Source organism: Pollachius pollachius (genome assembly GCF_949987615.1).
Source record: "Pollachius pollachius genome assembly, chromosome: 15".
NCBI lineage: Eukaryota > Metazoa > Chordata > Actinopteri > Gadiformes > Gadidae > Pollachius > Pollachius pollachius.
The window spans coordinates 22283112-22310028 of NC_136948.1; the positions used below are offsets into that span (position 1 = coordinate 22283112).

Below are 26917 nucleotides of genomic sequence, written 5' to 3' on the forward strand. Positions count from 1 at the left end.
CTTTAGCTGATATCTAAAGATGCACAGCACGCTGTTACTCCCCTGATAGCCCCCAGCAACTAATTTCTGACATCTGAATTGGGGTTATATATATGAACAAATGTTTATCGGTTGATGTGAAGTGACTGGTATGGGGATAGCCTGACGTCACCAATACCAACCATGTAGCGTCCTATTTACCTCCTCTTCTGTGGGCAACATGGAAATGACAATTAACACACACATCTATTTGACCAAAAACATACAATCCTATCATTTGAGAGGAAAACCATTAGGGACTTCCCGACACTGATCCCATTCTCTCTTTACCGTCAGGTGTTGAACCTATAAGACATATTGTCATTGTCATGTGAGATTCTATATATTCCGATCATCTGCCTGCCTCTCACAAATTGCATCTGGATTTCCTTTTCATTCCCTGCTCCTCTTATTTAGTAGTCATACGTGCATAAGAGCTGTGCGAGTGTGCACACACAAGCGGTGCGCGTGCACTCCCTCCCCAGCCCCTCCTCCTAAATGTCTTTTATATTCCAGAGGTGCAGCAGCAGCAGCAGCAGCGGGTCCACAGAGCAGTAGCTATAGCCCGTCCTCTCCGCACGCTAGCTCTATGTAGCTAGTGGAGCTAGCAGTACAGAGGTTGGTGTAAACATGGCGGCGGACGGGATGGTCCTCACCAACCACGACCACCAGATCCGAGTCGGGATTCTGACGGGTAAGGGAAACGTTTTCTGGACTGACATCTCTTTATGTTTTCAGGCTTTTCTTTCGACTGTCACGATGCTACGAGCTGTCTCTGCTGCAGAGCTAACGTTAGCCAGCATGATAATCTACGTGAGCCTTAGCATGCTATCCCGTTAATGGCCGGTTGTCGTTACTACGCTGCCTTCACTGGGTTGTACATTTAACCAGAACCAGTGTCCAGCCAGTGAACGGTATACTACTATAGTATGCACCTTTCAAAACCCGTTGAGCTGCAACCATATATATTTACGTGTCATATTTGCATCGAGTACCGATGGCTTTAGTCGTTTTAACCCCCAAATGAACAGTAACAGTGATAGCCCAGTCAGCGTTAGCGCTATCCTACACCAGCTGCATTATTCATGTATTCCTCCACATCTGCTACATCTGGTTTGATCTGATCCACATCTGCTTCATCTGGTTTGTAGTCCTCCTCCACATCTGCTACATCTGGTTTAGATCTGATCCAGCCTCCTCTAAATCTGGTTTAGATCTGATCCAGCCTCTTCTAAATCTGGTTTAGATCTGATCCAGCCTCCTCTAAATCTGGTTTAGATCTGATCCATCCTCCTCTAAATCTGGTTTAGATCTGATCCATCCTCCCCCACATCTGCTACATCTGGTTTAGATCTGATCTATCCTGCTTGAAATCTGCTACATCTGGTTTATAATCCTCCTCCACATCTTCTACATCTGGTTTATAATCCTCCTCCACATCTGCTACATCTGGTTTAGATCTGATCTATCCTGCTTGAAATCTGCTACATCTGGTTTATAATCCTCCTCCACATCTTCTACATCTGGTTTATAATCCTTCTCCACATCTGCTACATCTGGTTTAAATCTGATCCATCCTCCTCGAAATCTGCTAAATCTGGTTTGGATCTGAACCATTTAGTTGTTTTGTACCCAACGTTAGGTCCATGGTGCTGTGAAGTGGCAGACCAATGGTAACACAACATGGAGTTTATTTGTAGAATGATAAATGATTAGTCCTCCCTATTCAGGTTTCTTCACTAACAGTGAGTAGATTATGTTAGGTTATGGTTCATCCATTTGGTTGTGTAGAGGTTGGCAGAGTGCATGGCCTGGGAGTCAGACACCATCAGCAGGGATGGCTCAATGTCAGGAGGTGAAGGGTAAGGAGGCGTCTCAGATACAGCTGGCTGGAACATTTGTCATGGGGTTATTGTTTGGTTAGGGTTTGATCTGAAAACATTTTAAGTGAACCCTTCCAGCTTCAACACATGATAAACAACAATGTCCACCCATCAGAAGCTCCCAGACCATCAGCTTCAACACATGATAAACAACAGTATCCACCCATCACAATCTACCATGTCAACTTTTCACACACTGTGGACCAGGTAGTACAGATTATAGCAAATAAAAAAATATTTGTTTGTCTTTTCAAGGTACAAAATGTACAATGAACAACATATATTGTATCTTTATCTACTTCAACATTGTAACCATAGCCACTAATATCCAACATTTTCAAATATTTCACAAAGTTAATCACTATTATTCACGTAGACATACATATTACGTACATTCTCTTTTGCTCCCTTTCTTGCTTCCTCGCTCTCCTGAGTTTCTTCATCCATGTTTTGAATGTTGTTATGCAGCCGATGGTCGTTACAGAAGCCTGAGGTCGTTATAACGGCCTGTGGTCGCTATAACAGCCTGTGGTCGTTATAACAGCCTGTGGTCATTATAACAGCCTGTGGTTGTTATAACGGCCTGTGGTCGCTATAACAGCCGCTGGTCGTTATAACGGCCTGTGGTCGCTATAACAGCCACTGGTCGCTATAACAGCCGCTGGTCGTTATAACGGCCTGTGGTCGCTATAACAGCCGCTGGTCGTTATGACGGCCTGTGGTCGTTATAACAGCCTGTGGTCGTTATAACAGCCTGTGGTCGTTATAACAGCCGCTGGTCGTTATAACAGTCACTGGTCGTTAGAACAGCCGCTGGTCGCTATAACGACCTGTGGTCCCTATAACGGCCTGTGGTCGCTATAATAGCCGCTGGTCGTTATAACAGCCTGTGGTCGTTATAACAGCCTGTGTTCGCTATAACAGCCTGTGGTCGCTATAAGAGCCGCTGGTCGCTATAAGAGCCGCTGGTCGCTATAAGAGCCGCTGGTCGCTATAACGGCCTGTGGTCGTTATAACGGCCTGTGGTTGTTATAACAGCCTGTGGTCGCTATAACAGCCGCTGGTCGCTATAACAGCCTGTGGTCGTTATAACAGCCTGTGGTCGCTATAACAGCCGCTGGTCGCTATAACAGCCGCTGGTCGTTATAACAGCCGCTGGTCGCTATAACAGCCTGTGGTCGCTATAACAGCCTGTGGTCGCTATAACAGCCGCTGGTCGTTATAACAGCCGCTGGTCGTTATAACAGCCGCTGGTGGTTATAACAGACTGTGGTCGCTATAACAGCTGCTGGTCGTTATAACAGCCGCTGGTCGCTATAACAGCCGCTGGTCGTTATAACAGCCGCTGGTCGTTATAATAGCCTGAGGTCGTTATAACATCCGCTGGTCGCTATAACAGCCGCTGGTCGCTATACCAGCCTGTGGTCGCTATAACAGCCGCTGGTCGCTATAACAGCCTGTGGTCGTTATAACAGCCTGTGGTCGCTATAACAGCCTGTGGTCGCTATAACAGCTGCTGGTCGCTATAACAGCCTGTGGTCGCTATACCAGCCTGTGGTCGCTTTAACAGCCGCTGGTCGTTATAACAGCCTGTGGTAGTTATAACAGCCTGTGGTCGCTATAACGGCCGCTGGTCGTTATAACGGCCGCTGGTCGTTATAACGGCCACTGGTCGCTATAACGGCCTGTGGTCGTTATAACAGCCTGTGGTCGTTATAACAGCCTGTGGTCGTTATAACAGCCGCTGGTCGTTATAATAGCCTGAGGTCGTTATAACAGCCGCTGGTCGTTAGAACTGCCTGTGGTCGGACTTGTTATACAGCATGTAGTTTTTATGCAGCATGCGGTTTTTATACAGCATGTGGTTGTTTTAGAGGCTGTGGTTGTTTCTCTTTTCATCCATTTGGAGTATTATGATCTACTAGATAATTTTACAGCCTGGTTGAGTACTAATAAACATGTTCTTCCCTCCTACTAATTAAATGAGCATTGCAATGGTAGAAGGGCATTTGAGGTTGATAACTCCATGAGAGATAACTTGCGTGATCAAATTAAACATGATTAATGAATGTTTGCAAAATGTTATATGTGCGCTCATCTCTTGAGAAATGCAAGACAAAAATTACATATGTAAGATGCGTTTGTTGGTATGTCTAACCACAAAGCAATTTTAGGACTAGTTTTGGAGTTAGTCAGCATAGTGTATATAATTGTTTTAAAGGAGGATGAAAAAAAAAGGCAATATCAATGCGTTTCATTTTTTGCCAATACCATTTATTGTGTATCAAACTATCGTCAATATCTTTTAGACAACTGTTTGTTTACATCCATGTTACAGCAACAGCTTAAAGTTTAACAACATTTTCTCTCCTACATGAATAACTCTTTGAATGTCTTTAACTTATTAATAGAATATGAATATACATAATATTTTATTGTATGTAATGAACATTACATGCATACAATAAAAAACATCTGTCATCTGTCAAAAAACTGTCAAAACAAAACTGTCAAACTGTCATCATTGGAAGGTAACCCTAGAATATGTCACCCAAATGAAAAAAATAATTACATTTGGTCCAATAATGTACTAAAGAGCGTTGCCTCTTCACAAGTGCTTCTCTTTTATTGTCTAGTTGACTATGATTGATAATCTTATGCAAAAACTGTATTTACTTCCGAATTCATGCGACAGCATTGCAAACCAATCAACATTGCACTGCTCGATAAAGGGAGCGACAGTATTTCCTCAAAATTCTCCTTTTCTTTCTTTTTGTTGTATCTTTATATTCCAGTCAGCGACAGTTGCTTTAGGAACTTGGCAGAGGACAGGAGTGGCGTCAACCTGAAGGATCTGGTCCACGACCCTTCACTGTGAGTTAATACCTACCCACCCTCACCAAGGGGACTCCGTTATGGAAAGATATGAAGGATGAATATAGGAAATCAAGAATCAAAAGTACTCTGGGAAAGCATATATCCCTCAACACAAATCCATCATTTTCTGCAGTAGAAGGCATGTATTATTTACATGGCTAACTTTGTATTAAGGTTTAATCTTTTAGTTTTTTTGGACAGATTATATGCAACACCACTGAGCAATATATTGACAAATTAGCTTATGTTACCTGGGCGAGGAGAGAGCTCTTTATTATATATGGGGTTACCTGGGGAAGGAGAGAGCTCTTTATTATATATGGGGTTACCTGGGGATGAAGAGAGCTCTTTATTATATATGGGGTTACCTGGGGAAGGAGAGAGCTCTTTATTATATATGGGGTTACCTGGGGATGAAGAGAGCTCTTTATTATATATGGGGTTACGTGGGGAAGGAGAGAGCTCTTTATTATATATGGGGTTACCTGGGGATGAAGAGAGCTCTTTATTATATATGGGGTTACCTGGGGGAGGAGAGAGCTCTTTATTATATATGGGGTTGCCTGGGGGAGGAGAGAGCTCTTTATTATCGGGATACAGGAGGTTACCTGGGGGTATTCCATCAACCAAGGTAAAGGCAAAGCCGGGCTTATTTTGCTTAGCCTCGTTACTTTCACATAGAGTTGCGTTCCATTAACGTGACTTATGGGAATCTCCGCTAAATAACCAGGGCAATTTATCCGACCAAACTAACCTGGTCGGTACCAGGCTAACTGTCAGGCTTACTTGATCAGTGTTTCAGAGAAGTTCATCTGTCGGAAACAAGTGTACCATCAGAAGCTTCCGCCAAGCCTAGTCCTCACGGTTTTGTCATAAATTTACATATGAAGTACAAACAGCCTGTATTTTCAATAAGGGCCAAAATTAAATGATGCAAATAAAATAATTTAATTAATTGCTATCTACTGTTATCCAGGATATCTTCTCAACACATTTTTAGACAAATGTATGGGAAACAAGCAGTTGGGTGAGTGGTCTAGCATTAGCCATGTAGTACGGGCGACCCGAGTTTGCGTCCTGAGTGTGTCGTTGAATTCTTGGCGTTGGCTTATTTTTGTAATTCCCTTTATACCAGAGAAATTAGGCCTAACAATTGACTTTTTATATAATAAATATGTCTTACAATATCCCTAGAACCAAAATCGAACTTGCAAAAACCCATGGTAAAGTTAATGTTAATATGAATGTTACTGATAGTGAATCCTTTGTCACAATGACAAAGACACTGCTGCATGGGAAATTGCAGCCACATAAATTCCAGAGTCCACCTCTATTGAGATAAATACTATGGTCAGTCAATTTAGAATATTCAAAGAAATGGATAATAAATGGCATGAAACGTTTTCTGATTTCTCCAGTAATCCTTCCTAAATTACTAATTAGGTGGGGATTGAACCCCGGACGACCAGGTGCAAGTCCGACACGTTACCTCGAGATTATCTCCCTGATTAAAAATCTACGGTCAATATTAAATTTAAATATGTTACGCTTAATACTACTTATGCATTCAAAAGATCAGCGATTTTATTGCCAGGCGGCCTCCCTGTTTTTATTAATGGTTACGGTGTTCCCTTTTTGAGTAATTATATGCTTGAATTCCTCATAGACCTCAACAAGCAGCATCTGTTCGCCGCTGGAAAAAAAATCTGCGCTGTCCTTTTCTGACATTTGATCCATGATTCGACATTCACGGTTCTGGGCTGGTTACATATCTTGTGAGCGCACTTTATCCACGATAACGTTAGCCTGGCTTGAACTAACCTGAGCAAGGCACGGTTGAACTACGTTGATGGAACGGCTTTAGCCTCAAGTGGAAGTTGGCGTTAGTTCTAACCGGGCTTAATCAACTAAGCGATGATGGAATACTCCTCTGGCGAAGGAAAGTGCTCTTTATTATGTATGGGATTACCTGGGGAAGGAGAGGGCTGTTTACTATCGGGATAGAGGAGCATTCACAAAAAGTTTGGTCATTTCATGAGCATGGATGGGTCAAGGTTCCCAACTTTGTCAATATTTTGTGTTGACTGTTTTCAAGGTTGTCGTATTGGTTTGTTTTTGCACACTGTCCAAACGTTTAGGGATGCATGGTAGGTAATCGGAATCAACACTTGAAGTAATATCCACGATTTGAGTTCTCGACAAATGAATTTAGAGAACTATTGAATAAAAAATATATGTCAACAGAAAACATGTGCAATTTGAAATGTATCAAACTTGGTCATTTTAACCAGGCTTCACTTAAGTGTTTGTCAATTTTATATTTTAGAAATCAATAATAAACTCGACCTTTTTATAGATAACCCTATCATGGTAAAACAAATAGTTTTAAACCATCTTTACAAACATTGTTACTAGAATGTATTGGAACATAAAAGCTTATGTTTTTTTTGATGTCTGTATGGATGTATATATTCTTCTAAGACATGATGGGCCTTAAATATATGGAAGTAAATCAGTCATCGGATTTTGAAAATAAAAAGCCATTGAATTCTAAGCACTGAATATTTATGCATTGAGTTAACGTATCTGGATTCTTTGCCTCTGAATTTCACTCAATATATCATATTCAGCTTTATTTTTCAATGTTAAAAAATTCCAAATCAAATATTCAACGTTAAAAAATTCAACGTAAATATTTTCAACATCCCCAAATTCAACATCCCAAATTCAGCTGCAAAATTCAATGTCGGAAAATTTAGTGTTAACATCCGGGGACCCAAGGAAGAGCAATCGATCCTAGATACTAGATCGCGGTCAAAGAAGGAGAGCGGGAATAAGAGCGTCACTCGATTCTTCTTTCTTGATAGAAACGTTAATTCTAAACAGCGTTTTACACAGTAGCCTATAATAGGAAATGCTCAAAGGTAAATCAACGTCATTAACCACTGACTGTAGCTTTTTATGGGGAGAGAAGCCACCGAAAAGTGTGACCCTAGGGGGACGTGTTGCACATTTTCTGCAACATGCACTAGTTTGAAGCGTAGACAGGCATGAAGTTGTTCACGTGCAGAAACATGCTCAAGCTTAAAACTTAACGTTTGTATCTTCATCGATCACTCGGATTGGGGGTATTCTTTTTGTGACACCGGATGCACGTTAAGTGGCTGGAGCAAAACGGTTGATATGCCTCTGTGGTGGCATAACAAGAGCGCAACGAGCGCGCAGAGCCAACACTATTCCTCACCGAGTGACATGATACAGATATGAGGGTGACAAATTAAAAGCAGGTTGCTGTCGGGCGCCTCTTCCCGAGGCACGCCGTGCTTGCACTGGAACTACAGGCTGCTGCCGCTTCAGTTGCACAGTAGTGTCGGCTCTGCTCTCGTTCCACAGTGGGCAGCGGGCTTCAGCATCACATCACAGATCGCCCCAGCATCACACCAAGCGTAGGCAAAGTGACCTCGGCGGATTGCCCCAAATTGGTGCCCTAATAAATTGGGCTCCTTGACCCACTACAATTACTCTTATGTTGCATGCAAATCCAGCCAAGTCACTGCAGTCACACACACACTTCACATACAGGCATTAGTTCATCGTTTACTTCATACTGCAGTAAAAAAAACAAAACGGTGTGCATTATAGCAAAAACATAAGATCCTCCCCCCTCACCTTGTTATTAAATGTGCTTAATAAATACATTTGATTGATTTGATTAGCATTTTACAGGCCGATACAATGGATAGGGCGTTCAGTAAGGTCCACCACCGTTGCTTCTCTCCCCATAAAAAGCTACAGTCAGCGTTAAATGACGTTGATTTAGCTTTGAGCATTTCCTATTATAGGCTACTGTGTAAAATGCTGTTTAGAATTAACGTTTGTATTAAGAAAGAAGAATCGAGTGACGCTCTTAATCCCGCTCTCCTTGCTTGACCGCGATCTATCATCTAGGATCGATTGCTCTTCCTTGGGTCCCCGGATGTAAACACTGAATTTTCTGACATTGAATTTTGCATCTGAATTTGGCATGTTGAATTTGGGGGCTTTGAAATTATTTACGTTGAATTTTTTAACGTTGAATATTTGATTTCGAATTTTTAACATTGAAAAATAAAGCTGAATATGATTTATTGAAAATTGTAAAGAGTTAAATTCAGAGGCAAAAAATCCAGATACGTTAATTCAATGCATAAATATTCAGTGCTTAGAATTCAATGGCTTTTTATTTTCAAAAATCCGCACAGATTTACTTCCTTACAAATATGCGTCCGGCTTTATGGTTAGCTTCTGCAGTCAACAATTTGTGGAACACATTGAACCTGATTGAGCTTGAACTTGGAAAACCCTCAATACTGCCTCTTTTCGACCTATAGTAGCAGCTCAACTCCCCACGACGTAGCATGGAATGACTTGGTTTGGCTCCATGCACGTCGTGTTTCCGTCTAGAATCAAGTACCTCTTCAACGTGGGCGGGTCGTCATAGTACGCATGTACTGCAGTGACGTACTTATCCACCCGACACATTAACAGACAGGGTTACACACAGGACCGCTCCACCTGTGGCACGGTCCACGGCGTGTTCTTGCACGCTGATCCTGCCATGTTCAATAGTCAGTCACTATTGTTGACTGAACGCTGATGCTAGTATTTAAAGATGCTGGATGTCAGGTGTCAGGCTCGGACGTCTTGTCGTCCAGTGGAGTCCCTCTCTGGCTGATCGGTGGCCAGCAGCCTGTTAACGTCACACAAAAGGATCAGAGCAGCTCTCTTGGAGCTTCGACGGATGTGAGACTGAAAAAGAACAAAGTGCCAGGTACCAGATTTTGGTGATCGAAAGAAAAGGCGGGGCAAGTTGAGCTGGTACTGTCGGTGGGAAAGTGGCATGTGCCAGTACATATTCAAATTGTTTCATACTGAAGTTTAGCAGCAAAATGGGACTCGTGTATGAGGGTTCTACTGAATCCCCCCTCCATGGTACTAGTGTTCTCTCGCCTGATTAGACATCATTTCTCATGTAAATTTATGGAGACACGGAATGCACATAATTCCGTCAAACCAAAATCTTCTTCTGTCTGCTGGGACAGGTTAGGAGGAGTTATTGCGGCCTACAAGGTTGTTCCGGATGAGATGGATGAAATTAAGGTGAGTACTTGAGCAAAATACACAAAGTGGTAGGCTGTATAGTTTAACGCTAACGGAGGTTATAGAGGTGAATGGCTGGACAGGGTCCAAAATGTACTTTTCTATTCAAATATGTAATATATTTATAGGCTTATATTTTTGTGAGCCGTGTCCAGTGTGTTTTTTTTAAATTTATTTTTAAGTTACTGAACAGTTCAACCCACTGTTAATTACATAGTATTGCAACTGCAATATTTAAAACAATCAGGCCCTTCAGCCTGATAAAATAACCAAGTATTGAGGTTGCACGTCAAAGAGATTCATAATGATGCATGAAGCAGCAGCAATAGCATGAGTTACAGTGCGTGTACAGCATGTTTTCAAATTTGCTCAAACCAGTAAGCATAGTTCTCAAAGACGGGACTTACGAATATGAACCATTATTAATCAATAACTGGCCAGGCGACCCCTGGAACACTGTAGGACAGCTGTGTCATGTGTGTTTATGACAAAGTTGTTGAGTTTGCAACCTAATTGCTATGCAAATATTTAACATCACCTGATAGCCTATCGGAAGGTTCAGGTGATTTTTCCTGTGTTTTTGCTGTACTTTTTACTCAGTTTAATGTTCTATAAAGGATTTGTTCACTTGTGATATTGTTCAGATCCTTCAATGTTTAAATTTGTGCAGGACATTCTTTTGGACTGGTGCGACGAGCAGGAGCTAAATCTCATCCTCACTACTGGAGGGACTGGTTTTGCACCGCGAGATGTCACTCCAGAGGTACACTCACTCACTCACTCACTCACTCACTCACTCACTCACTCACTCACTCACACTCGCTCTCTTTGGTTGTCATTTTGGCCCGATAAATGTGCACATTATTCTGTCTCCAGTAATGTAACGGAAATTTGTGAGCCTATTGGATTATTTTTTTCAACCTAAATAGATTGTTGGCTGTGTTGATTTCCCTGAACGTTTCCCTAGGCTACCAGGGAGGTGATCGAGAGAGAGGCCCCTGGGATGGCCCTGGCCATGCTGATGGGCTCGCTCAACGTTACACCTCTGGGCATGCTCTCCAGGTACTCCTGTTTTCATACCTTCTGCTGTTCTTTAAAAGGTCTGTGCCACTTTTCCAAATGTATTGCCCCCATTCAGAAATATAAATGCATTGTTTTAAATAGTAACTGTTTTTAAATTGTAGTCAAGCCAATAAGTATTTGCAGCTGAAATTTCTGTTCAGTTGTCATCTCGTATCAAGCAGTCCTACTATAGCCACCTTTCAAGCGAAATGACCCAGAACTCTCAGGAACTACCATTCATGGGATTAAACGCTTCCTTCAGCCCCTTGTCTGCGTTTCCATCGCGTTGTAAAGACCCACGAAGGTTAGGCCAATTAAGGTCTTTTTACATCAGGCAACTACCGAATTAAGGACATGAAAGAGCGAGAAATACTGAGATAAAATCGTGGCAATGCAAAAGACGGATGCATTTCCATACAGCCGGTGAATACCAGCGTATGCTCTTCTATCCAAATATCCACTGTATTAAGAGCAGCGGTTCCCAAACTCTTTTTCCTGCGCATCCCCTTCTACGTCCCAACGCAACAAAGCTTTGTTTTATCGCCACATGTTTAATCATGCGCAAATAACTAGAACACGCATGACAATAACAACATCAGCAAAGTTTCAATATAACGCAACAAAGCTACGCACAAGCTTCCACTTTTAAGAGGATGAGTGACAGACACAGGCTCAGTAACAGAAAGCACGGTTATTTTCAGCCACGTAAAAGAAAAATTGCAGCAATAGGCCTATTAAATGACCGTGGAGCTAGCATCATCATCATAACACAACGGTTATGGAAATTAGAACGACAGTACATTTCATTAAATTGCAATGAAGTTACAAACGATCCACAACATTAAAGAGAACAGGCTCCGAAACAGATAAAATAAATAAAAACGAGGATCAATCTGAAACTTTTCAAGTGCGACAATGAAATTAGCCTACACACGATCCACAACATAATCAAGCAGCAAAGAGCATAGGCTCAAACATAAAATAAAAGACAAGAGAAGACGGCTTCAGACATCTGTTTGCTAGAACCTCACTGCACACCACGCACTGAGGCTTGGGGCAATCTGTATCGCCGATCCAAGCGAAGCCCAGACCCTGATTATTGTCATCATATTTCCTTATTTTTTTCCCCGTCTGGTGTTCACCCTCATCACCTCTTTTTTGCCATCTCCTTCCCTCCTCTTCGGTTTCCTCCGGCGCATCGTCTGACTCTCGCTAATTTTCTTTCTCTATTCTCTCCGTCTCTGTTGCCTCCAAATCCTCACTCTCTTTTGGTCCCTCTCCTCCTTCGTGACTGTTTCCACCTTACCCAACACATTGACTTCCCCACCCATACCAAAGGCCATATCCTGGACATAGTCTGCTCCGCCTCCCTACCCGTATCTAACCCCCATCCTATCCCCTTCCCACTCTCTGATCATCTCTGCATGCTTCTCCGCTCCACTACCTTCACCCCATAGTCCCAAAAAGGGCTCCAATTCCAACCGCAGCATCAAATCAATCAATCCATTCTCATTCTCCCAGCTCATATCATCTGCCTTCCCGCCTGACTTTGCCCCCTCTTCCCCTGATGACTATGCCATCATGCTCAACTCCATCCTTTCCGACTCCCTTGACTCCCTTGCCCCCTGGAAAACTTCCTCCGTCTCATTCACCAACTCCGCCCCCTGGTACACCCCGGAACTCCGCACCATGAAACAGACTGGCCGCCAACTCGAACGACTGTACACACGAACCTGCCTCACCGTTCACACCGAAGCCTGCAAACTTCACATCTCCTCCTACCGCGACGCCCTCCGAGCTGCTAAATCCGCCCACTTCTCCACCCTCATCAACAGCACCAACCGGAACCCCCGCATCCTGTTCTCCACCGTCAACAAACTGCTCCAGCCGCCGGACATCAATCCACCCTCACATGACCTCTGTAACTCTTTCCTCCTCGCCTTAAACAATTAAATCTCCCAAACAAACAGCTCCCTGACTGCCGCCCTCAGTAACCCTTCCACCCCCACCATTCCTGCCCTCCCCTCCTCTCACTGCCTTCTCCCCTGTTGACTCCTCCCACATCTTGGACATCATCACTGCGTCCATGACAACCACCTGCTGTCTAGACCCCCTTCCAACGACTCTAATCAAGGCTTGCCTCCCTGTCCTCATCCCCACCTCACCACCCTCTTCAATCAGTCTCCATCCCTTGGTCATGTTCCCTCTGTCTACAAACTTGCCTCCATCACCCCCATTCTCAAAAAGCCCACCCTTGATCCTGCCGACCTCTCCAACTACCGCCCCATCTCCAACCTGCCGTTCCTCTCCAAAATACTGGAACGCATTGTCGCCGCCCAACTCCACACCCACCTCCAGTCAAACAAACTCTATGAACCCCTTCAGTCTGGCTTCCGCCCACTTCACAGCACCGAAACTGCCCTGGTCAAAGTCACTAACGATCTCCTCACCTCTGCAGACTCTGGTGCACTCAACATCCTGCTATTACTTGACCTCAGCGCAGCCTTTGATACGGTCAACCATTCGGTCCTCCTTAAAAGGCTGCGTCAACAGGGTTACTGGCTCACCTCCTACTTGACCGACAGGCAACAGTTCGTCTCGCTCTCTGGCCACACATCCACCCTCTCTTCTGTCACGCAGGGGGTCCCTCAGGGCTCAGTCCTCGGCCCCCTTCTTTTCATCTGCTACCTCTTCCCCCTTGGTGACATCATCCGCAACCTCAACCTGGACTTCCATTGCTACGCTGACGACACCCAGATCTAACCCACCCAAAATCCTCCCCTCACCCAACTCGAAACCTGCATCTCTACAATAAAAGCATGGCTGACCCTCAATTCCCTCAAACTCAATAGCGACAAAACAGAGCTCCTCCTCATAGGCACCAAATCCACTCTCAAAAAAACTGGACCCATCTCCTCACCATCGACACCTCGACCGTCACTCCCTCCCCCCTGCCCCTCAATCTTTGTGTTATCCTGGACCCCACCCTCTCCTTTGTTCCCCATGTCAGCTCCATTGTTAAGACCTCCTACTTCCACCTCCGCCGCATCGCCAAAATCAGACACTGCCTGTCCCTCCCTGCTGCTGAATCCCTTATCCACGCCTTCATCTCGTCCCGTCTTGACTACTGCTACTCCCTCCTCACTGGCATCACCTCTCATTCCCTCCATAGACTCCAAATGGTCCAAAACTCTGATGCGCGCCTTCTCACTCACACCCGGTCTCGTGAACACATCACTCCTGTTCTCTTCACTCTCAACTGGCTCCCCATCAAACAACGCATCAACTTCAAAATCCTCCTCCTGACTCTCAAAGCTCCCCACCACCTGGCCCCGCCCTACCTGTCTGACCTCCTCATCCCCCATCGCCCCTCCCGAACCCTCAGATCCTCCTCCACTCTCACTCTGACTGTCTGACCATCCAATCTTAAAACCTTTGGTGAGAGAGCCTTCTCAAGAACACCCCCACTCTGGAACTCTCTCCCCCAACCTTTCCGTGACTCTCCCTCGCTTCCCATATTCAGATCCTGTTTAAAAACCTACCTCTTCTCCCAAGCCTATGACCTGCCCTACCCATAACCACCCTTATCCCTATCTACCATCACACTCCACCTTGCTTCTGTTGTGCTGTCTTCCGCTTGTCCCCCCTGATTGTCACCTCCCTCTTCGTGTTTTATGTTAGCGTCTTTGTGTCACTGAAAAGCGCTAAAGAAAAATAATGAATTATTATTTTATTATTGACAACTGTATCATAAGACGTCCTACTTGACAGTTTCTCTGATTTCAGCCAGTTAAGCATATTTATATGCTTAACTGGCATATAAATATGCTTAACTGCATATTTATATATGTATAATATATAAGGAATGAATGAAACGAGTTGGCGTGCATATAGCCTAGCCTGCAGTGCGTAGAAGAAGACAGCAGCTTTCTATTTCTACGTTTCTATCAAAAACTAATAAATTATAGTTTTTTGATTAAAAGAAAAGGGATAACAAAGGAAATGTTTACTGTTCATGTTTTTTTATTGTATGGAAAAATCCCACTTAAAAAAACAGCACTGTAATTGTGTAATATTACATCAGACCGCCATTACATTTTTCATCTCGCGTACGGCTGGTGGCAGCTAGCGTACCCCTGGGGCTGCGCGTACCACACTTTGGGAATCCCTGATTTTGAGTATTATGGAGTTTGATTTGTAATCCAAGTGTTAAATAATGTAGCCAATGTTAGTTCTTGGTTGAGGGGGAATGAGATAAGTGGGTGTGAGATAAGTGGATTCTAAAAGTAGGCTTTCCCTCTTTTGGAGGAATTTGGTATCAAAAACAACTGCGGTCAGGTTATCCAAAGCATCCTGTATTTACATCCCGCAGTGCAAGTAAACATCGGCTTATAGCACTGACTGCTATCGAAATGAATGATCAAAACCTATAACAGAGAGTGATAATTCTATGAAAGAAGATAACCACTATGTATGCAATAACCATGTGATTTACTGCAGCTGCAGAGGTTGAGATGGCTGAAATATAATGTTTTGAGTACTTGACCAATCAGATATGGTTTGCATGAGTGGATAAAGCTCTCAGAAGGGTATTTTAATAACTGCAGATTTACATAGGCCACTTATTTAAAAACTTTACAGACACTTTTTTACAGTTTTTCGACAGATGGCCTACTTTTTGTTCGCCAATTACGTGTTTACCCCCCCCCCCCAGCAACACAAATGTCCAGAAACACCATTCCCTCCAAAAAAAGTGAAAGAAAGTGAAATGCCCCTTTGACCAAGAGCTCCCCGCCGTCAGATCTCGGAACTTAATCTAAAGTATGATTTGGTCGACTAGTTCAGTTTTAATACACATTTCTATTGGAACCAGAGTGCAGATACAATAATCTGATGTACTCTACCCTCCACAGGCCAGTGTGTGGTATCCGTGGCAAAACTCTGATCATCAACCTCCCAGGTAGCAAGAAGGGTTCCCAGGTAAGGCTGCCTGAGGCTTTGGCCTCAGTTGTAAGCACTCCCTCTTCTGCATCCCCGGGTTGAATGGGACTGAAATGATCAGGGTTTTCGGTATTATCGCGGTTAGTTAAAGACTGCGTTCTCCGACGTCTCTGGTACTTCCACAACAAGTACTCGTAGTGGTAGTTATCTAGGTCGTAGTTGAGAAGGAATTGGGGGAATAGAATTTTGGCTTTGAATCCCCGAATTGAAGAAGGAAGGGATTGTTGCCGTTTGCGTGCTCCCGGGCTCTCTCCGGAGCATAGCTCCGGGAGTACGCAAAGTGACAACAATCCCTTTCTCCTCCATGTCGTGGTTCAATCCGGACTTCAGATTGATGTGCAACAAAACGGTGCCTGCGCGGCAACTTCAGGGTACTCGGATGAAATTGGGAAGGATTAAACGCACGGTTTCCACATCGCGTAATCCACCAAGATAATAATATTTATTTGAAATGAAAACAGTAGTTGTTATTGTCAAATTTGAATGGGGGTTCACCGTTACACCGGTAACATCCCCAATACATTGTAAATAGTATTTAAACGATCACCCCAGGAGTGCTTCCAGTTCATCCTGCCCGCCCTGCCCCACGCGGTTGACCTGCTGCGGGACGCCTTGGTCCGCGTCAAGGCCACGCACTCGGCCCTGGAGCAGCTGCCCTCGCCGCCGCCCGGCCTCTCCCAGCTCACCAACTCCCACAACATCAACAATGTCACGCACACCGTGGAGCAGGGGACCCAGTGTGAGGACGAGGAGGAGGAGGACGAGGAGGAGGAGCGGCGGCGAGGAGGGGGAGGAGGAGGAGGCGGGCGACACGCTCACAACCACCACCACCACCAGCACCAGCAGCAGCACCACCAGCAGCAGCAGCCACCACTGCCGCCGCAGCACCACCACCACCACCACCAGCACGGATCCTCCCACATCACTGCCGCAGCCATCGCTGCCAAGGTGACCGCTCGCCGCAGGGACACGCTTACCACGCAGGGTCTGAAAACCAGTCAGACTAGTGATGGGGTCGTCTTCACTTCAATGTGCGATTTAAAATCATTATTCAATTGCATTATCGCACTTGGAATCAGGGACACATGATGTGGAATAAGTCTTCCCTCGGAGAGGAGTTGTTAGGGGTAATGTTGAGGACTACATTATATAGAAACATAGACAAACATAGACTATGTTTGTACTATGTGAACCCACTACTATTTCTGCCTTATTCCACAGTAAAAAAAAAAATCCCCTTGCCAGTGTCGACTCAATCAAAATCCTTGTTAGGGCGCACTCACACTAGGCCATCCGTACCGTGCCCAAGTCCGTTTCACACCTGTACCGTGTTGAAGTCTAGATCGTTTGGCTAGTGTGAGCACGCCAACCGTACTCGAGTACAGTTCAATTCCGTGGCCTGAGCACACTTGGGAGAGGTGTGCTCAGGCCACGGTACAGATGCTAATGAGACGACACGCGCACACGCACGGCTACGCAACCTGAGCTGGATGACGTATAGTCCATGCGACCCATCTTTCCCATTAAACAATAAACATGACGGCAAGCAGTTCACATTGGTGCGATAGTGAAGTTGATGTTTTTAATAAAAAATCCCCCGTTCGTCACGGTGCGGGCTTTCTTGGTCCACTGGAGAAGGCGGGGCTGTGCAGAGTCTAGACCTCTTTAGAATAATTTGCATACTGTTTATATTTTTTTATGAATGAAGACAGCCGCATGCAAGAATAAGTTCACGTCTGAGTGTAGGTTACAAACGTGATTAACTTTTTACAAGTGCAAAAACGCCCAAATATTCCTTATTTTACTGAATATTGCTTATTTTACGGACAGTTCCTCTGCGTCTCTCGCGTAGATCACACCATCTTTCAACGTCTTGGTTTAATACTGCATCACCTTCTGGGGGGGGGGGGTCGTACTTGAGCACGGTACAGGTTGGAAACGGACTTGGGCACGGTACAGATGGCCTAGTGTGAGTGTGCCCTTATTCTAGCTACAATGCGGCTGTATAGTATAATGACTATCACAAATAATTATTTAATGACCTATTTACTTATTATGTACGACTTACTATAGAAACTATTCTAAATTCACTTGGATCAAATGGATTGTTTTCAAACTGTAGTCTTCACCAATGACAGAAGAAAGGCGTTTCCTTCCCTGACCCTAACCCTCTCATGGGTCAGCTCGAGCTGAGGCTGCTTGGTGTCAGAAGCTGCTTTGTCAACTATCTTAAAAGAGGTTGAAAGAGTCATGTAGTTTTCACCTGTAAAAGATCAAACCCATCATCATGTACATCGATATCATTTCATCTGTCTCACATGTCTGTCTTATGTGGACATGTGTGTCTGTGTGTCTGTGTGTGTGTGTGTGTGTGTGTCGATCAGACCAGTCATGCTGTGGTCATGGCTAAGGGGGCACCCTACCTACCCGTCACCACCCCTGCCCTCCCTGCTCATTTCACCTGCTCCTGTAGCCATGACGACCAGGTGAGACCCCCGGCCATCGGCCTTCCCCTCCACCTCATCCCTTCATGGAGTCTGTCCTCATCACCCATTGCCTCTCGTCCCCGTCCACAGGAAGGGGTTAACATTAGACCTTGATTTATAATGGAAGGATGTTCTCCTTTTTATATATTTTTATTTTTCGTCCCGATGGCCACCTTTTGTTACTCCCAAGTGCCTGAAAGGGAAATGTGAGCACAAGGTGGGAGAGGATGGAGACGGTGGGGCTGTCATCACATTCTGAGGTTTCTCTCCTTTGCCATGGGAGGTGGAAGTCTAGCTGCATAATACAAGTTAAAGAATAACCAAACACGCCATAGTATACAAGTCAAAGTGTCACCAAACACGACAAGCAAATGAAAGTTTCCTGATCTGGGTTTTGGGTGTTCCTGTCTTCTGTGGTGGGTTCTGAGCGCTTGTGAAACATACTGGGGACACTGGATGTTTGCATTAGCATTTCATGCTTCCTCCAAAAGTTGTAGTGCTGGGTTTGTTTTTATTACTTCAGCATCATCTGCAACGTCAAAACACTACAGCTGTTTTTCAGTTGATGTTGTACTCTTCACTAAACCAGCCTCACTGTTGTTAATACCCTATTGTCTGCTTTATATTTTGTTTAAACTCTATATGACTTATGAAGCACCTGAAAACAATGAGACATCTATACAGATGTTAACATTCTGTCCCAAGTTCATATCAGTGATTCAAACGGCAATTAAACCTACACTTTTCTACTGCAACTAATTACAAAAAATATCTGAACTAGAAAGTTTCTCAAGAATAAAAATGTTGTATATTGAAATGGATTTGAAGTTTCTTCTGAAAATGTTATAGCTAAAACTTTAGCTCCAAATCTAGCCACTAGAGATTGCTAATGGTAAAACGTTCTTAGTGCAGATTTAAATGTAAGAATATAAAACCGGATAGAGCGCATACCATGTCTTCCCCTCTCTCTCCCATACCTTCCTGTCCTCACTTAACAATAAAAAGGATAAAACCTTCAAAAATAAATCAGAAAGAAAGAATGTAAAATCAATCATTTTAAAGGTCGTGTAGGTAAGATTTGAGTTGTAAAGAGAGAATAAAATGGAATGGAAGATATCAAGATTTTAAAACAACAAGGATAGAACACTTGATAAGATGCCTCAGAGTGACGGACAGTAAGGAAAAATAAAGTGATTTGAGTTTAATTTAAAGAAGGTTTCACTATTTTTGCTACAACTTGCGTTACGATGCAGTTACATTAATATATCTAGTGAGTATGATGGGTCTCTCATCACGACAACAAGATTAGGAAAGGGTCTTTATAGAATACAAGGGTTAGAGATCAAATGGTTTGAATTGTGATTCAAACATTGGTCTTCTTCAATGAACGATGACAAGAAAGGGCAGCCACTCCTTTGGGTGTAGGCCTGTCTGCTGTCTAACCCTAACCCTTCTGATGTCTGCTGTCTAGCCCTGACTCTTCTGCTGCCTAACCCTTACCCTTCTGATGTCTGCTGTCTAACCCTGACTCTTCTGCTGCCTAACCCTAACCCTTCTCTTGGAATCGGATGAGCTCCCCTCAATGATTAAGGACAAATTTCCATTTGTCTTTTTTTATTCATTTATTTTTATTTGTATCACTGATTCTATTCCCTCACTGTGCACGTTGAAACTCTTTCAACATGCTCATTCCGTAGGCATCTGTCAAACCTACTGAAATAATTTCAAATAATGTGTGTCTCTGTGTGTCTTTGTGGTGATGAGTAGATTCCGGACTCCATCATCTCTCGAGGCGTTCAGGTGCTTCCTCGCGATTCCGCCTCTCTGAGCTCCACTCCCTCCGAGTCGCCACGGGCAACGCAGGCCACCTCCCGTCTGTCCACAGCCTCCTGCCCTACGCCCAAGGTCACACACACACACACACACATGCACTCGCGCACGCCCCAGAATCTCTGATACCACGGTGTCCGAGCTCACCTGTATACAACACATTGAAAGGCATTTGGTGGTACAGTTGTTCTATATTCACACAAAAATATCAAAAAAATGGGGAAGGCAGGTTGACGCGAGATGATGCATCTGCAGAGGCTAGCACTCCTGGGTCTGCCATTTACATGCTCATGTAGACCCTTCTGTCATCTCTTGATATGTATGCTATCTTCTCTCCTTTCGTCTCCTCTATCCAGGTGCAGTCGAGGTGCGGCAGCAATGAGAACATTCTTCGAGCCAGTGAGTTGTATTTTTAACCCTTTAGCCCTTAAACAGTGTATTTCGACCACTAATAACGACACCCTGGGGCACCAAAGGTGTTTCCCAAGTGGCAAAGAGTGCTGTACAGTTTATATTAGCGGTGTCAAAATGAGCGCATAATAACGCGTTAACGCAATCTTATTTTAATGTTTTAGTTAAATTAATAAAAAATTACGCATTTACGAACACTCTTTTATTTTTTATTTTTTTATGTGATTTTGAAAGGTTTTGCCCACAGAATGTCGACATTCATATCAGAAATCGTTTTTGTTTTTAGTTACACTTACATTCAATTACACTTGCAGTAAGTGACAGCCTGTTTACAATTCCCAAATATTTGGTGCTACTTATTTGAATTTAACTACACTACAGTGACTGTTGGTTTAAAATTGTACTAATTAACTGCCTACAATCCCCAAATCTGTGGTGCTTACCCTTACGCGCGTGTGTGTGTGTGCGTGCGTGTGTGTGTGCGTGTGCGCGTGTGTGTGTGCGCGTGTGTGTGTGTGTGTGTGTGTGTGTGTGTGTGTGTGTGTGTGTGCGCTCCAGGCCACAGTGCGGTAGATATAAGCAAAGTGGCACGACGTCATCGTATGTCTCCCTTCCCGTTGACATCGATGGACAAAGCCTTCATCACGGTTCTCGAGATGACCCCCATACTGGGAACGGAGGTCATCAACTACCGAGGTCAGCGCTAAGGGCTGGGTTGCTCATCATGTTTCTGTGTGGGTGTTTGTTTTTAGTGGGTGTTAATTATGTTGGAAATGACCAAAATAAAAATCTTTTGTTAAAGGATTGATGGATCAATTATACCAGGGGTCAGCAACCTTTTCAACATGCAGTGCCAGTTTGAAAAAATTGGTAGTAATGATTATGCTGCCGCATTGCAGCGATGAGTTTTTAATATATTTTTTCAAGTGTGCCAATGATTATGGTGCCTAGGGTTGGAGACCCCTGATTTATACCATCCGGTGTGTCAATATAACTATTTAAGTATCTGGCCCTTTCCCCCTCGTCCACTCTATGTTGATGGAGTCTTGACCATAGTGATCACCTTCTCTCAGTGGATCTAGTAGATCTTGTCAAAAGTTGACATTGGGCGAACGCACACAAACACATTTGGCTTCCATGTACCATGCCACTAAAAAATGCTGAGGCATTTTGGAGCATTGAAAACTGATTTAACTTCCAGTGGGTGCTGACTGTGATGTGTGTGTGTGTGTGTGTGTGACTCCCCCAGACGGTATGGGTCGAGTGCTTGCTCAGGACATCTATGCCAAAGACAATCTTCCTCCGTTCCCGGCCTCGGTTAAGGACGGTTACGCCGTACGAGGTGACTGTTTCTTTGCTTACATGCTGTCTTTGTTGTGCACAACCAGTGCTTATATTACACAGAATCATATTTTTCTGTCTTTGTGCCTATTTCGAATGCATATTCGAAGAACGCTATTACAGTATGTTATTAGTTTTCAGACACGTGTTATTTTAACTCACTATACTGGGATGCCGGTATACATTTGCTAGTGTCAATCCGTGTGTAATTTTTTTTATATACTTTTGATAATTGCCCTGATAGACATTTTTATATCGTGCTTGTTTAGACAATCAGCAACAAAGTTGTCTGGTGAATGAGTTAGTCTAAATTAACATATTAAAAATATCACTTACTCATTCAGTTGTCATTCAATACTTAAGTATTGTAGTCTGTGTGGAAACTCTTACTGTAATTGGCATCTGAATGATTTAGATTTTTTGTGCAGGTAAGACGCCAGCTGATGAATACAAATTGTAGGAGATATATTATCTTATGTTCACAATGCTTTATATTCTCGACTGATCGATGAACATGTTGTCATTAACAGCTGCTGACGGCCCAGGTGATCGCTTCATTATGGGAGAGTCCCAGGCTGGCCAACAGGTCAGCAGCCCCCCCTCTGCCCCGCCCAAAGCTCTAGTAGCCACGTAGTAATACTAATACTAAAGCGTCCTTGTAGGGCTGCACAATTAATTGTATGTTAATCGCAATGATGATATCTTTTTGATGGTGGCCGGGGGTGGTTATGTTTTTTTTGTTACTTTTTGTTATTCAATTTGTGACAAGGTGTCTCCAAATCAGAACAAAGGTCAAGTGTATATAAAAACCTTGCTCTGGTGTTAACCCGGAATAACCTGGGTTATTCAATATGTCTGACCAATCACAGGTCACACTACTGCAGGGAGGCTACTGTAGGCTCCTCCCAGCGAAATTGAATACCTAGGCAAAGAGCTACGATGGACAAAGTACAGTTCGTACTGTTTTGGAGGAGCAGAGGAAGGCCAAGGTTTAGTGCTAAATATAATAATATATATAATAATAATAATAATATAATAATGTAATGGGAGTTACTTCAAAAGTGGAATTACCACTTTTTTTTCATAGGTTTATAAAATACATTATTGGCGTGAAGGTAGTTTTCTGCTCAGTAAAAGAAGTTCCCCAAAATGGAGGAAAAATCATGATCACATTTAAGCCATAATCGTGCAGCCCTGAATCCTCGTAGTACAGATTACAGTACAGAGAACAGATTTAAGTGTCCAGCAACTATAAAGTTCTACTTATAATACATCTAAAATATCTAGCAGCCATGTAGTACTACAAATGCATCTTAAATATCTATCAGACATATAGAAATACAAACATTTCTAGAAGCCATATAGTACTACAGCGGAAATCTCAGTATAACCATGGAAGATATGTCTTTTGAATTGCTGTTTAGAAACACCTTAATAAAACCAACACTGGCTGCACCATTATACATTTATTTTTCTACACTCATTTACTTACATTTGCTCCTTTAAACTCCTTAAACCCACCTTTCAGTCTGGACCTTACTCCTTAAACAAACCCTTTAAGCCTTCCCTAACTTCTAAAACAAACCCTTTAAGCTTGACCTAACTCCTTAAAAGATCCCTTTAAGCTTGGTCTAACTCCTTAAACACACCCTTTTCCCTCGGCCAAACTCCTTACAGACCCTTGACTCTCGGCCATTGGAGGTTTGGTCATCTGAAAAATGTTAATAGTGACCTAGTCAATTCACAACAGCTGTTGTTCACGTTCTTTCTTTTCTGTTGTATCTGTGTGTTCAGCCCAGTCACACGGTGATGCCGGGCCAGGTGATGAGAGTGACCACCGGGGCTCCCATCCCCTGTGGAGCAGACGCTGTGGTGCAGGTGGAAGACACCGAACTGCTGCGCGAGTCTGAAGACGTAAGGTTTCTGAGAGCTTAAGTCAGGCCTTAGAGGGATACTTCACCGGTGGGGATGTGAAGGTTATATGAAGTAAATAATCATATGTATTATAGATGTGAAATCGGTTCATCCTAGCCTGAGAAAAGGCAGAAAGTGTCTCTGGCTCAAAAGTAAGAAATCCTCCAACTCCCACAGTGCATTGCGCTCGCTGCACCGCCCGCCTGTTTCCGTTTGGAGGGGGAAGGACCCATGGTCCTAGCACGAGAGGTAGCGTGGGCAAACTGTAAACATATCCCCGTGATACGTTGACTAGTTCTGCCCTCGCTTTTTCAAACGCATCTTTTGTATATTACTGCACGGCATAAAAACATTTGCTAATTACAGTAGCTCAGCATATCAAGTATTTGTACTCAACTTTTTCTCCCCAGTTGAAATAAGTGTTTATCTTATTCAGTAGGCTACTTTAGTATAACAGCACTTGGGTTAGTAAACAAATCACAACAACCATCATGAAAAAATTAGAATATTTACAAAAATAAAATGTGTAGTGTGCGTTTGGTAGAGTCAAAATAGTCACAGCTCATCTTGAGCATCTACTGTCTCCTGGTAGCCACGGTACTGCCCATCTTGTGCTGGGTAATTAGCTCTGATGGCCTGGACAACACAGGTAGCCGATACTGTCTAAGAAAGAAAGAAAACAACATTAGCAAAGCAAAATAAAAATTATGCCTCGAGTAGCCTATACAGCATTACACAGACTTCAAGCTAACGTAACATGGCCTATGCTCTGCCAATAAGATCGGCTACTTTCGGATAGCTACATTGTCACGTTCCCCGGGACTCAAAACTATTGTAGCCAATGTGTTAGTAAATAAAGAAACACTTACTATATGCTCAGACGTCTGTTTCTCCCGGCGGGGTTTGGCTGGCGTTTCCAGTTCACTTTCTGGGTCCGAAAATATGTATCCAATGCCTAACTGTTCAGATGAGGCGTAAAGCCTGGGTGAGAGGTTACACACATGGCCCCGTCCTCGCCAGATTCAGCCATTTATTCTAGAAGAAACTGGCATCGCTGAAATTCGCTGCAGCACAGGGACTCTGTGTTAGTGTCTAGGCGAACAGAGCAAACCGGCGCGCTCTCTGCAACAGGCAAGGCTTATTCAGCCGCAGCAGCCTGCTCCTCTATTTGTGTCAATTCTTCCTGGCTGTATTCTGGCTCGTACTAATAGCCCTGAATGTCCAAATCCAACAGTAGATTTTCAAAATCCACTTCGGCTGTTTCACATTGCAAATTTGTTCGTGCGGTGAAGAAACATGGCGGACATTGTGTTTACATCTCATACGCGAATTCCCACCCCCCCTCGTTCCTTATTGGTGGGCTCACAAATTTGCGGAACCAGTGGTTTGTAGTCCTCAGCCCTTCTAGCAGGCAAGCAAAGTTCTACCGAGATGACGTCAAACCTGTCATTTGACGTCTTCTCAGGAGAAAATTAGATCAGGAAAGCTGGGCCAAGGGAAGACTGGGTTAGACTGAAGGAAAAAATATTTTTTTTTATATTACAATAGCGATTTTATAATAATAGAACGCCGGTTCAGAATGGGGGAAGTATCCCTTTAATGTAGAGTGAAGCAAAATCTTTTAACAAAGATGAGGGTACCATTAAGATCATAATATATTTCTTTTTTTTTTCATTACATCGTCTGTCACGATGTAATGTCATCTGTCATGTTTTTAGTTGTACAAAAATAATTCGGAAATTATTACTGTAGTGGTCCCAATATTTTTAGCAACTTTAAGGTCTGAAGAAATGATGCAAACCCAACTTCTTACATTTTTATGAATCTGCTTCCACCACATACATCATGTTGTCACCAGAAATCGACCAACAATATCAATGTACATGAATTGTGCCACACCAATTGATTAGTATCCTAATGGTTCATTCGTAGCTACGACTAGGCAATTCCTCTGTCCCGCCACCGCTGGGTTTGCTAATATGATGAGGAAGAAAAGAGGCAAACGTGCCTGGATCCTATGCAGAGCTCAGACGAGACACTGCAATCTGCTGTTACCAAGTGCCTGGACGATGCAATGGACGATCTACACTCACGGATTAACTTCCAGCAGACATTGCCAACTGCTGCATGCTTGCGCTTATTCACGCCTCGCTAGACCCGAAGGCGCCCGACTTGGCCACTACCCTGGCTGGATTTTCTGTCTACCCACAGGACCGACCTAGGAGATCAGGTAAAGGCAGAAGTGTTGGGGTCTGCATTAAGGTTGCCTCTCGCTGGGGTTCGGAGGGAGCAGTATTTAAACCACACTGCTCACCAGACCTGCAGCTCCTAACTATAGAAGTCGGCCCTCTAGCTCTTGGGAGTTTGGCTCTGCTTTAATCACAGCGGTCTACATCCCCCTGCAGACCGATGGAGCGAGCACGCTAGAGAAACTTTCCAGATTAGTGAATGGACCCTGATGCAGCATCTGTGGTTGTTAGCCACTTCAATAGGGCTAACATGAGGAACGTTTTGAATATCACCAACACATGAACCTTTTTTACTTGTTATGATCAGACTCTTGATCATTGTTGTTCTCAACAACAGGACAGCTTTAAACCCCTCCCCTGCCCTGCATTTGGTCAAGCAGATCAAATGCCCAAACTTTCATCCTACAGACGACCGGAAGAAAACGCTTCTTCTGGCAGTTCAGCACTGGAGTGAGAAATCCAATGCCACTCTCCAGGGCTGCTTTGAAAAAAAAAGAGACTTACAGCTGATGGGGACATGTATAGTCAGACTGTCTCAGCCTAAATCCTCAAGTGCATTGATACTGTCCTCCCAAAAGTCAATGTTAGGACTTTCCCCAACCAAAAGCCTTGGGTTAAAAGGTCTGTCTGATTGGGTACATTTATGGCCTCAGCCTTGTAAATCCGCCATTTACTTGTTAATTTGGCTGTTTATAAGTAACAAATA

The 26917-nt window shown here is 43.7% G+C and overlaps 1 protein-coding gene across 3 annotated transcripts in view; it reads left to right on the top strand.

Moving 5' to 3' along the window:
• Positions 1-565: 565 nt before the first annotated feature.
• gphna (gephyrin a) overlaps positions 566-26917 on the top strand; it is a 38782-nt gene continuing 12430 nt past the window's right edge. For all 3 annotated transcript variants that reach the window (XM_079752503.1, XM_079752502.1, XM_079752504.1), the window contains exons 1-14: positions 566-712; positions 4697-4775; positions 9860-9917; positions 10588-10680; positions 10885-10979; positions 15893-15959; positions 16533-16928; positions 18365-18466; positions 20234-20371; positions 20653-20695; positions 21266-21403; positions 21957-22049; positions 22579-22634; positions 23843-23962. In XM_079752503.1, the coding sequence (XP_079608629.1) occupies positions 649-712; positions 4697-4775; positions 9860-9917; positions 10588-10680; positions 10885-10979; positions 15893-15959; positions 16533-16928; positions 18365-18466; positions 20234-20371; positions 20653-20695; positions 21266-21403; positions 21957-22049; positions 22579-22634; positions 23843-23962 (1542 nt within the window). In that variant the 5' untranslated portion in view covers positions 566-648. The remainder of the gene's footprint in view (positions 713-4696; positions 4776-9859; positions 9918-10587; positions 10681-10884; positions 10980-15892; positions 15960-16532; positions 16929-18364; positions 18467-20233; positions 20372-20652; positions 20696-21265; positions 21404-21956; positions 22050-22578; positions 22635-23842; positions 23963-26917) is intronic.